The 12,748-nt window shown below is 35.7% G+C and overlaps 3 protein-coding genes across 5 annotated transcripts in view; 1 reads left to right on the top strand and 2 right to left on the bottom strand.

Annotated features, from left to right (window-relative positions):
- usp13 (ubiquitin specific peptidase 13) overlaps positions 1-1,638 on the bottom strand; it is a 51,933-nt gene extending 50,295 nt beyond the window's left edge. For all 3 annotated transcript variants that reach the window (XM_042516409.1, XM_042516415.1, XM_042516422.1), the window contains exon 1: positions 1,551-1,638. The gene's annotated coding sequence lies outside the window, so the exon portion shown is untranslated. The remainder of the gene's footprint in view (positions 1-1,550) is intronic.
- Positions 1,639-1,953: 315 nt separating this feature from the next.
- On the bottom strand, positions 1,954-7,686 carry ndufb5 (NADH:ubiquinone oxidoreductase subunit B5). The gene is made up of 6 exons (XM_042483853.1): positions 7,542-7,686; positions 6,662-6,744; positions 5,340-5,406; positions 5,153-5,214; positions 3,698-3,804; positions 1,954-2,163 (listed from the first exon to the last, which is right to left on the bottom strand). The coding sequence occupies exons 1-6, from the start codon at positions 7,657-7,659 to the stop codon at positions 2,043-2,045; spliced, it is 558 nt and encodes a 185-aa protein (XP_042339787.1). The 5' UTR covers positions 7,660-7,686; the 3' UTR covers positions 1,954-2,042.
- A 235-nt stretch (positions 7,687-7,921) lies between these two features.
- Positions 7,922-11,991, top strand: mrpl47 (mitochondrial ribosomal protein L47). Its single transcript, XM_042483834.1, has 7 exons — positions 7,922-8,055; positions 9,217-9,365; positions 9,573-9,633; positions 9,714-9,810; positions 9,993-10,123; positions 10,727-10,822; positions 11,605-11,991. The coding sequence occupies exons 1-7, from the start codon at positions 7,922-7,924 to the stop codon at positions 11,714-11,716; spliced, it is 780 nt and encodes a 259-aa protein (XP_042339768.1). The 3' UTR covers positions 11,717-11,991.
- The last annotated feature ends 757 nt before the right edge of the window (positions 11,992-12,748 follow it).

The raw sequence follows: 12,748 nt of genomic DNA, 5'->3' as shown, positions 1-12,748 counted from the left end.
ATATACAAATTTAAGAGTTGACTTGAAGAATTTCTGTTTATGAATAAAAAATTTAGCATTTAGAATAGCAAAAGTCATTAGATATTCAAGAGCACAGTTGTCTGGATTATCTTAATAACAGGTGATAACCCTGGGGTTAAAGGAGTAGACTTAGTAGATATTTCATATTCAAAAAAAGAGTTGTGTACTTTATTATGGATGCACAATACTACTGAGAAAAAAAGACATTTTAAAAATTGTTTACAATTTTAACAACAAAAGCTGCTGCAGGTTAACACAGATTAATGAAGTATTTTATTGGGCATTATACAGCAAGCAGCAGCTTTTGTTGTTAAAATTGTAAACAATTTTTAAAATGTCTTTTTTTCTCAGTAGTATTGTGCATCCATAATAAATAAATTGTCCATCAGAAAACAATCATCTTGACTGCACAGCTCTGCCACCAGGTGGACACTCTCATTACATGCAAACAATATTAACCAAGGGTGTAGATTTCATTTCAACACAGCAGCTGTTGAGCGTCAAACACTTGATTTCCTGCATTCTGGTGAATTCTTATGTATTAATTTCCACCTTTCCTGTGTCCATTCAACCCTATAAACCAAAAAAAAAATCGACATCAATTTTCTAGTACTGTATACAAATGCTTTTCACAAACATTTAAATATTTAGAGCCTGAACCTCTGTATAATGTCTTTCAAAAACATGAACAAAAGGCAACAAGCAAGAAACTGGGAAAATGTGAAAAAAACATACGTTTTGTATATATGTATTCTGCGGGTTGCAAACTAGTCTATCATTATTTGTTTATTCTTGAAAATGTTAACAAAACCAAACAGATGTCAGACTAATCTGTTTTACTGAAGTTGCTAAAACTAAGAAAGAACAAGTTGATTCCACTTGTCCTTTTTAAGTAGCAAAAACTTCGCAAAACTAAGTAAACACAGCAACATTTTAAATAAACTTAACGTTAGATATAGGATAAATTAAGATTAATATTTACATTTAATCTCCTTTATCAAGGCATTCGGTTTACAAGATTATTTTAAATAAGATCAACTAATCATATTTTATAGTGTGCTCTGTTTTTTCTGTTTACTTATTATACTCATACTCTTTTTTTGTCCCTATAGGTACCCATTATATTGTATTGTTTGTTTTTGTATCGATGCTTTCTGTTTGCACGATCCCTTTGCTGTTGAAATGTTGCAATTTTTGTTTTAGTTCAGATTTTCTTTCACCGTCACCGTTTTCATTACAACCGTGTTCAAAACACACCTTTAAACCACCGTAAGAGCTGAAAGCACACAAAAATAAATCAGCTCACATACGTGGAATTTAACCATAAATCATGTAAATATATACAAAAGCACATTACACTATAATTCACCCGAGTGAAACATGCATATTAGCATCAGAGATGTCAACGTTACCGAAGTACGTCAGCAGCCATATTAAGAAAGAAAGCTGCGACATCCAAACACCTCAATTTTCTCAGATTTACCACAATGTCAGTTAAAAACACACAGCCAGAAACAAAGAAAACCTACCAAACCACGACACACCGTGTTCCCATTCCACCCTGGCGCTTATTTCGGCGAGAAATAGTCAGAAACTTCAAACATTTCGGTGTTTCCCTCCATTTTTCTCAGACGTTTGTGCCGTATTTACCCGTTTCCGCCCAGACGGCTTCAAAATAAAGGCCCAGCAATATCATCAGGAAATCGGACTTTCAAAATAAGGCTTTACAGGAAGTGAATTCAACTTTGCCTTTTACCTTATTTACAGAAATGCTTTACCTGTTTACCTGTGGGATGAATAAAGTATTATCTTATTATATGCATGTGTATATGTCATGTACATGATTATACACTAACAAACAGGTAAAAAGTTACTGTGATAAAGTCAATAGTCAAAAAGTCAAAGTCAATAAAGATAATGGAAGACAAAATATTAGAGTAGATAGATACTTTATTTACGCAAGGAGGGAAAAATGTACAAACAGTGAGATTTAACAGCATGACGTACAGATGACGTCTGGATTAATTGTCAGGTGTTGATTTGGGGCTGTAGTCAACCAGCTCCTTGCTGAGGGTCTTCACGTGGTACCAGGGTCCGTCTCCCTTCTGCCTCATCTGTCGACGCACCTCCAGCTGTGCCAGTCTGTTTACAAAAAGGCAGTGAATTAATTAAGTTGTGAATCTGAGAACAGTGTTACAATACAATTCACAGCCTTTTCACAAAGCCAGGACACCTTGTATAACAGGAGAACTTGTATATGTAACACAAGAACTTGTATAACATATCCTTTTCAGATATGTCAATCAAATCGTGATGTGCTGTTTACATTTTTCTTGTTTTCTTTTGTAATGTATTTTTAGGTCTGTCCTCTACATTATGATTGTCTTTTTTGCTCTACTTTTTTTTTTCACATGTTCGGGATAAACTACTATTACTAAACCAAAAACACCGACATGTCTTTATACAGAAAAATTAAAAAAAAAATTCCTAAACAGTGAATCTAATTAACATCTCTGTGTGATTAAACTAGACTCAAACTGAATCCAAGAATGACTGTGTTGTGTGATTCACTGGTGTCCTTTGTTTTGACAATCCTGTGTGTCTATGAACAGCATTTGAGGCTTTTTAAAAATATATATATAATTTTTTTAAACTGTAACGCCCAGTACATATTTTTAATGCAGAATTTGTTCCATCTGCATTTGTAAACTGTAGCGTCATGGTCCAACTTTGGGACCAACAAAGAAACACAGATGGTACAACGACTGCAGTTCTGGTGTTAAATGGAAAGTGTGATTGATAAGAAACGTCACATCTCATATTTAGTCCATATTTGGTGCTTGACAAAAAAAAGATTCAGATTGGCAAGATGCATTCAGAATTGTTATCTAACACTGGAATAATAAAATCACAGTTTTATGATTGAACAAATGTCTATGGAAGCCACTTTAACAGCCACAGATAAAACTTCCTTAACACCGTAACTTAAGTTTAAAGCAGATTTTTTGGCAGGCCTGACAAACAACAACCCTTACAAACCTGTTTGCACTATATGCAACATCAGAGCATGGTTGGCTGTTGATGTATAACTTTGCTAACCACTTTTTTCCTGCTTACAACTTTAATAAGTTTTTTTCTTTTCTTTGTCACTGGTGAAGTTTAAGCAGGGTTCCTGCAGCTTAAGGCAGGTTAGATTTAAGACCTATTAAGACTTTTTTAATGACACTGAGACTTAAATTTAGGGACAATATTACAAAAAACAAATCTGAAGAGAAAAAAATAAGAGGAACATTGAATACATCCACAACTCCCTCATTTGACTTGTATGACGGGTGTTTCTTCACTGTGTTCTGCCCTCTGTGTAAGGGCACAGACAGATGTTTTACGGACATCTGTTGCTGCTGACCCGGGCGCTGATTTTGAGATTTCACAATGCAATGTCAGCAAAAAATAATTCATACAATTCTACTTAATTTTTGTTAGCATTTTTTAAAATGTTTGATTTTTAAGATATTTGATTACAATTGGAGCCTATTTTTTTATTAATGACTTCAATGTCTTTTATGACATTTTAAAGGATTTGCAAGAACCTTGTTAAGGACATTTAAAAATGCTGATATGCCCCTGTATCATGATTGTTTTCTCATCTTCACAACTGACAGAAGGAAAAACTCACCTCATGTCTGCCTTTTCTTTCTCCACTTGGATAGCAGCCATCATCTTTTCATAGTCCTTCACTGGGGAATCGTAGAAGGTCCGTGCAATCCACCTGGTGATGGGGTGCTGCAGCGACACACACGACAAAGTAATTGTAATGGCTGCAAATGTATTTGATCCAAATAAACAGTCACTGATGTTTCAGTTGAATTAAGCACAGTGGAAATCGCTCGTAGTGATCCCGGCTATATTGATCAATCATTTATGTGGATAACAAAGCTGGGGACAGAATCATTGTTACACGGATGCTGTTGGAATTATAGTGATCATTTTGGGGGTTTTCATACATGACAACATATTGTATATACCAAATATTCTGGTCTGCCCATTATTAATTCCCCTCTGGCAGGTTCATACAGTTTTGCAAAGAGTATTCCAGTTGAATAAATACATTTAAATAAGAGAAATCTGGGCACCCTGCCCATAGAAGATGTTACTTCTTCGGAGAGATGTCTATTTGTGTTCCTAAGCACTGCTGGCAGGAAAGCCATAACTAGAAAGTGGCTAAAACCAGCAATACCTATAGTTCACGATTGGAATGACATTATAAATGACATCTTTAAGATGGAAATGATTACTTTTGCTATTAAACTGCAACAGATTTTTTTTTAAATATGGGAAAGCTGGATAGAGTATATTCACCTGTATGTTCATCATTTGGTTAAGGTGAATTTTGTTTGTCGTAAAGTGATCAGATTATCATGAAGACACACCCCAACATTTTGGTTCTATCTATGAAGCTCGTTAATCTTTTTTTAATATTAATTTTTAATGTTGATACTTAATTATTGGTCCTATTAGGCTGCTGTATTTTATACTGCTCAAGTTCACTTTTGTATTACTCTCATTTACAGAAGGTTTGGAAAGATAAGGCTACTGATTCCTATGAGGAATAGCTGTTTGAACTTTGTCTTAAATCAATAAAAAGAGAATTTCAAAAAAAAGAAAGAAAGAAAGAAAGAAAGAAAGAAAGAAAGAAAGAAAGAAAGAAAGAAAGAAAACCAAAAACTATTTGGTTATTATCATTGTTCACTTGGAGTGATCAATTTGACCTGGACAGACGTGGTCACTATAAGAGGTTTCATTAGTACTGTGGCTATATTAGATTGATCCTTTAACATTTCTCAAAAATATTTCCCCATGAATTAAAGAATGGTACATAGGGTGCTCTCTGTTTGGGTCCAAACAGCTCTTAAAAATGGCCAAACAATTCACCAGTGGCGATTACAACTGTTTTAAAAGTTGACATTGCAGCAAAGGCTTCGTGATGGCAGGGGTTACTATGGTATCCACATACAATAATGCCAGATTCCATCTTTAATGCATGCCTGAGCTCATGCTTCCCTAAACCAGGGCTCAGATCAGCGGCACAAAAAAACGTCTAATGAGATAATATGCTACAGTTTCTACGTACCTTGTAGTACTCCCAGTGCTCGGGTTCGTAGTCCTCAGGAGTTTCAACCAGCTCCGCCTCACCTTCACAACACAATCACATACATGTTCAACTTTAAAGTAACATATTTAATTTGAATTTATCCATCAAACCACATCTTTAAATGAACAAATATTATCAAACGATCCAAATAAAAATATGTGCTTACCGATGAAAATATTCACACACGTGACAATGACCGCCACAGGAATGCCAGTCAGCAGGATGTAATATTGCTGAAGGGAAAAAATGAGAAGTCAAAATGAAATACTGAAAACTGTTGGTCTGCACAAGGAGTGCTTAATACTGGAAGCCAATATGTTAGGAAAATGTTAACTTTGATGCAAAAGTGGTTAACATTTTATGTATGGCTTTTATTTCATATCATAGAAACTATATGAGTATATGAGTAATTTCTAGACCAGAAATTCTGTCCACTTTTAGCTTGATGCTTGCAGTCCTCACTACTGGCTCCATTTAATGTTAGTGATACAAGTGTGTAAGCTTAATCTATTTCTGTACTGAATTCCTTCTATATTGGTGCATCCTTATCTGTGAAATATAAATGTGACGTGTATGTGCAAACATGCTCTCAAATAAGGGAAATGGTGGCATGTATTCATTTTTTGGATTCAACAAGAGAAGACAGTTTTGAATTGTGATGCAAATACCTTCAGAAATACAACTTTTAAGACTGTTGGGGGGCTGAACTTTGTACAATTACATGACAGGCATAAAGAATTCATGTGCATACTTTGAAACAGTGAGTTAGTAAAGCAGGACTCCACTTCAGTGTTTTGGCTTTCGACACACAGCTGTTTATGAAGGCTAACTGCTGCTTACATTGATCCCATTACAGATTTCCTTCAGTTTAAGGAAAATTAGATTTAAGACTTTTTAAGACTTTTTTAATGCCACCTGGGGTCAAATTTAAGACCAATTTTACAATAACCACAACTGAAAATAAAAAAAGAACATGAACCCTAATTCACATTGGTTAGCTAGAGTTAGGGATCATTTTGCCCAAATATTTATTTCAGTTTAAACATGATCTTTTTTGTTCAAATTTAAAAACACATAACACACAAGTTTCCATTCCTTACCATTAGTACATTTGACTGGATGATGTAAATGTATATGAGTGTTATTGGTTCCTCGCTCTTAAAAAGTGTGACGTTAAATTCGGTAAATTAGTTAAAAATTATATACTACCAATTATTTTGAGATTTTATGACACAATGTCAGAAACAAAAAGATTCATTAAATCCTACTTCACATGTCTTTGGATTGTTAAGGCTTTTAAAAGATTGATATAAGACATTTTAATACCAATTATTTTAGATTAATGAATTTAATGCCTTTTATGACTTTTAAAGGATCTGTGGGAACCCTATTTTTACCTACTTACTGCACCTCCCAAATCTGGGCTGGGACAACCCCTGAATTTTTCATGATAACGGAAAATGAATCAGATGGTTTTGCTGCACTCACCAACGCGCGCAGAAATCTCCTGTCGTAGAAGTCAGTAGGTTTGATGACAAACATCTTCTTCCCATGGCCCCAACGAACAGCCACTGCAAGACAAGTCACGATATACTGCAGTGAGAGATCATGTATTTCACAATGAAATGTGTCACATCATTAGCATAATATTGAAAGCATTATGTCAAATTAGACAGACTGGGATTTTGATTCTTGTGATAATGTCATGAATTTAACAGGCTGTAATATGTGAGAAATATGAGCAGTCAGTGCTTCATTATATCCACATTATTCATGACGATTCCTCAAATGTATCTTTATCATATGATCTTATTACAGTTTTATTCTTACATTACGGTAACTTATCATGATATTTACTAAAGTTTACTCGTGTGGTAAAATGTTTAATGTGTATCCCACTAAATCAAATGACATTTATGGGGTAATGATGTCTGCAAATTACAAATACACACACGTCTCTGGAATCTAAGCTCTAGGATTATTATAAAAAGTACTAAAATGAGATGAAACGTTAAAATTCATTTCGGAGGAATAAACTGTAAACCACATTATTCTGTATGAGTATTTATTATTACATGGGAGACGTTATTAAACTGTAATTGAGACACTAAATGAGCAATTATTATTGTTTCACCCGGCTAAATGGCAATTTAAAATGCTCTTAGATGACATATAGGAGTGAGCTTCTGTCTGTAACTACTGAGGTAACGTTATAAACCAACTTTGAAGTTTATTGTTGACAGCAGGACAAACCTTACCAGCTAGCTAACATTAGCATGCTAACGAGCCCCGGCGCAAGGTCACAAGAAGAGAAAGGCACCTTTTAGGTCAGACTTCTCACTCTTTAAACCGCCATAGTGTCTCTTACCTTTATCTGTCCGTGGGATTGTTCGAGTGAGCAAATTTGCCGCATTATTTCCCGATTTCAGAGGACTCAGTCTGGCTGCAAAAGCAGCAGCAGACCTGAGAACACTCATGCCCACCATCTTTACTGTGGGACGGCGGCTCAACAACACGACTTCTGATTCGTTGATGAGAGAGTGAAGTGGAAACCGCCATCTTTTATATGGGCAGCAACGTTAATTCTTTCTTTCATACAATTTTTTATTTTGTGGTATTGTTGTGTAAGCATATTTTATACAAGTTACAAAGTAAATAAATATGTCTTACTCGAAAAAGTCGAACTTAAAAAAAAAATAGACATTAGAAAAATGCATGACGGGTAACGTGGAAAGGACCACGGTAAAGATGGCGGCGTCCTCATCCGCAGGACGCGTTTTGACTCTTTGCAAGCAGTTTCAAAATGTTTTTAGGATATCCTCGTCGATTAATACTCAGCACTGTACTGCTACTTTGACCAGATATCAGCCTCGTCTTTACAGGTAAGATGCTGTTGCATCGTTAAAAACGTGATTTATTATACGCGACGTTAAAGTCAAACGTGTTAACAGCTAACACTGTCTCTGCTGCTCAGTGACGGTTTGTGTTATTACATTATTATTATTATTATTATTATTATTATTATTATTATTATTATTATTATTATTATTATTATTATTATTATCATTACAGTGTTGTTTTATTTTGACAGTGTGGTTTTATTTTGACAGTGTGGTCCTCATGGTGTTGACAAATATAATTGTAGAAGGTTTCTGTATTTTAAGACAGGAAGACATCACAAGCTACACCTAGAATACTAATCTTACAGAACAGCCTTTATATGATTTATAGGTATTTTTCTGTCAAAACTTTGTAAAAGAAGACCTGGAAGATGCTTTATTTATTTTCCATTGTATTGCAGTGGCTGGTAAAATTGCAACACCCTTTTCTCAATGCAGATTATTCCCGAAAGCATCTATCTAAAAATGTGTTTCAAACTGCTTCGTATTATTTATTTGCACTTGTAACGGGACTGTAGTGTTGGTTAAGGAAATATATGATCACATTGTTGTTGTCTGCAGTTATTTGGCTCCTGACATTTTCACCTACATTGTGATATGAGACTACATTGTTTTAGATTTTGGATATTGTATATCCTAAGTGTTGTCTTTTCCTGGTTTTAAAGGGTGTATTACAATCAAGTGATTATTTTCCTTCTAATTTGCCTTTACCCTTTTAGTCATTATCAACATTACTGATGACTATTCATCAGAAATCTCATTGTGTCAATACTTCTGTAAAAGCACCAATCAAACTTACAATATTGGCAATACTGATATAAATGTATTTGTTCAGAAGTATCTCAATATAGGATTTTCTCCACATCACCCAGCCTCAGTTGTACCGTATAATCATTTTGTCTAAGAATATACGCTTATGTTTTATCTTGTGTTTCATGTTGTGCAAATAAATGAGTGAATAAACACACCAGCAAGCACCAACATCAGTTTCTGGGGCAGAAAAGAAAGGAGAGGGAAGTTAAGGAAGGAGAGTAGGAACCATTTTAAGAGAAGCATTTATTTGTTTTAGTTTACCTAAAACAAGCTTATTGTAATTTAAGATGGTTTATCTCCCATAATGTTTTCATATTTTGCTGCCATCAGGGAGACGTCTCCACTCGCTGCCCTGTCTTGTTACAGTCCCACCAGCCCTGTGGGTCAGTGTCGAGCCCTGCACACGACCGTCTGCAGAAGAGGACTGGAAGAGTTCTTTGACCTCCCTGAGAACTGGGGACAGTCCGACGTGAAGTCAGGTGAGACTGTGATGTATTCACAGAGCTCATGTCTCCACTATGGCTGCACAGTCTGCTTGTAGCTGTAACAATAAAACATCACAATAGGCATAGTTAGAAACAACAACACGTATGGACATTTAAACACATTATGGTGCTGTAGTGCTATTGTAGCTAAAATTTACAAATTGAAATTTGCAAACATTTTGGTTTGTTGTTGTTTCGTAGGTGCACCATGGACTGCCAAACAGCTGAGAACAAAGAGCAATGAAGATTTACACAAACTCTGGTGAGCAATGTTGAGACACACAGGTGCTTCACGGTGTTTAATCATTATTCGGCGTGTGTGTAACGCTCGTTCTGTCTCAGGTATGTGCTGCTGAAAGAGAAGAACATGCTGCTCACACTTCAGCAGGAGTCACGAAGGCAAAAGGTTCTGATGCCGAGTCCAGAAAGAATAAGGAAGGTTAGTATAATGCTTAAGTGATATCTCCACTACTAATGTACTAATTAATAATATTTTGAATTGGATAGCTCAGCCTTTGACAGAGCTAGGTGGATGCAGGGTGTGTACCTGCAGTATTGTGGGTGTTTGTTTTCATGTAGGAGCCCTCGCTGAGGTTGATCTTGCTGTCTTCTTCCTCCCAGGTTGAGCGGTCGCTGATCAGACTGGAAACGGTTGTAAACGAAAGAGAGACTGCATTGCGCGTGCTGCAGACAGGACAGGAGAAAGGCAGACCGGGAACTTGGAGGAAGAACGTATTTGGATACACCTACTGGTGAGCGCAAATTCTCCGTATATATAAAGTCACACATACAGCTCTGCAAGAATGCAGCAATCTTCAGTCATACTTATTTTTGTTTCCATAAAAAATATAGTATCCAAACAACCTAAACCATGAAAAATAAGGGTTACATGTACTTATAATGACAGATGACCAGATGGTAAAAGTATATTAAAGAAAAAAAAAAAATCAAAAAAATAAAGACATTTTAAATATTTAAGTAAAATAACTTAATGAATAAAAAACATACATTCACACAACAGGTTCCCAACATCTACATATATCTCTATCTTGACTTATTTGTGTTTGTATTGGACATGTGCACCACTCTTGCCGCACAAATTTAGTGGTGAATCCGGCATATCTGCTGCTACGATACCTGTCACCCGTGTACAGACTCCCCCTGCTCGGCACACTGCAGGCGTACATAGGTGTGCTAATGTCGGCACCCTCTTCTCTTAAAAATAAGCGTTCTGATGTGTAATAAAGTGAATTGAACCAGGCTGATTGGTGGTAAATGGGCGTAAGGGGCGAGGCTTTAGAAAATGAAATATGGGAAGTAGCATCACTCACTTGTGTTTTGTGTTTTTCCTTCAGGTATCGATTCAAAGAATATGCCATTCCTTGGTACATGAACAAAAGGTACAAGCGAAAGAGGTTCTACACACCCAAGTTTGTCCAACCACACATCAGGTGAGACATAGCACACACGCAATATGTCCCTCCATTTCTGTAACTGCTTATAAATCCTCTGAAGGGTCACGAGTTGGCTTGAGACAAGTTATTTAACCCTTTGAAACCACAGCAAATTGGAGGACAATACAACTATGGAGGAAAGGCAGCGAGCAACTTGGCAAGAAATGTCCCACACATTGCAAAAAATTAGTAAAGGTACAATAATACCTTAAAAAAACACGACAAAAAACTGGAAAAATGTCCAGAAAACTATATTAATGATTATCTATTTACACAATAATGTATACATAATTCTTGTTTAAATTTTCTGCACTCTTTTGGGTCATTTGTTTTTGTGTGTGTTTTGTATTTTTATTTTTAAGTTGCCTCTTTCCAAGTATTTTTCTTGTAATTTTTTTTTTTTTTTTTACTAATTTCTTGCTAAGTTTTGGGTCATGTCTTGTTAAATTGCTCATTGCCTTCTCCCCTTATTTTTGCAAGAAGTCAAACCAATTTCCTCAAGTTTCCAAGTGTAAACCTAACCTGCATGTCACACACAGAAAAGCTTCAGTCAGTCAGCGGGTTCAAACCCACAACCCACCGGAGGCGTCAGTGCTAACCACTGCAGCACTAAGTAGACTGACAGTGCCACCACACACAATATTGCCCTTTTTATAAGGTGTAAGAGGATGTTTCAATAGATGTAAAAGAGCGTGGAGATTTTAGTTATGCTATGTAAATGTTTTCTTTCACAAAACAAAATGCTGATTTCTTTTTGTTGTCATGTTTCTTTCCTGCAGGCTGCGCATTGAGAAGGCGCTTCGAGAGAGGGCCAGGAAAGCAAGGTTAGAGAAGGAAACTCAGGCCAAACTCGAGGAGAAGTTTCCTCATATGAAAGTTTCTGCATCATGAAATTTAAAGGGCAGATTTTACAGTGAAAGAGTTTTTGACATCGGTCCAAATACAAGGCCTTCTCAGCATTTTATCTGTTGAGTTAATATGAGTACTCGTCTGAATCAGCTCATGTCAGATAACTGAAGGTGGCCTGAAACTGTTGTCCTTTGTTGATTATGACTGTATTTGTTCAGCTGTTATTTGATCCTATAAGATAAATTAATGCTACACCATCCTGAAATGTTGTGGCCACTGTTTTCATACTTAATATTAAAACTCACATTATGACTGGACGGTTTTTTTTCATCATGTTTGTACAAGTCAGTAAGAGGAGTATTTAAGGTTTAGAGATCATGTAACTTTTTAAAAACGCATTTCTGCAGCTTCTTAGTTATTTGATGTTATCTAAATATGAACCTGTGATGCCACACATTTTCATCGACAACATTTCTAAACCTTTCTATGACGTTTCAAGGACCCAAAATAAAATTTCCATGACCATTCACAATGTGTAACACAAACATTGCTCCTGCTCAAAAATGCAGTACAATTTAAAAAAAAAAAAAAAGTAATAGTGGGGCCTTTCATAGTTACATAAACATTTGGATTCTGATAATCCTACATTAAATCACAGTAATGACATTATTTTCCTCTTATTCAAACATATTTTAGACTCAAACTCTATTCAGAGTTCCAGCTCGCTCACGTACATGGAAAATAGAAGTATATGGTAAAGAAATGTCGAACATCAACACATATTACAACTAATTATGTCAACAGCAACAGAAAATAAATTTGTAGTGTTACACTACATGGATGGTTATTCACAGAAGATTACTTTAACTATTTCCTTACACACAATACAATTCAAAGACTTACATTTTTTTTAGGGATTTTACTAATTCCATGACTTTCCCAGGCCTGGAAAACAAGAATGTTAAATTCCTCAACCTTTTATAGGTTTTCCATGACAAGGGAACCCTGAAACCTGCTGTGTTTCATGTCAAACTATCAGTCCGACATATAAACAATTAATACAAGAAACCCTCG

Source organism: Plectropomus leopardus, chromosome 3 (assembly GCF_008729295.1).
Source record: "Plectropomus leopardus isolate mb chromosome 3, YSFRI_Pleo_2.0, whole genome shotgun sequence".
Classification (NCBI taxonomy): domain Eukaryota; kingdom Metazoa; phylum Chordata; class Actinopteri; order Perciformes; family Serranidae; genus Plectropomus; species Plectropomus leopardus.
This window is presented reverse-complemented; position numbering and strand designations above follow the sequence as displayed.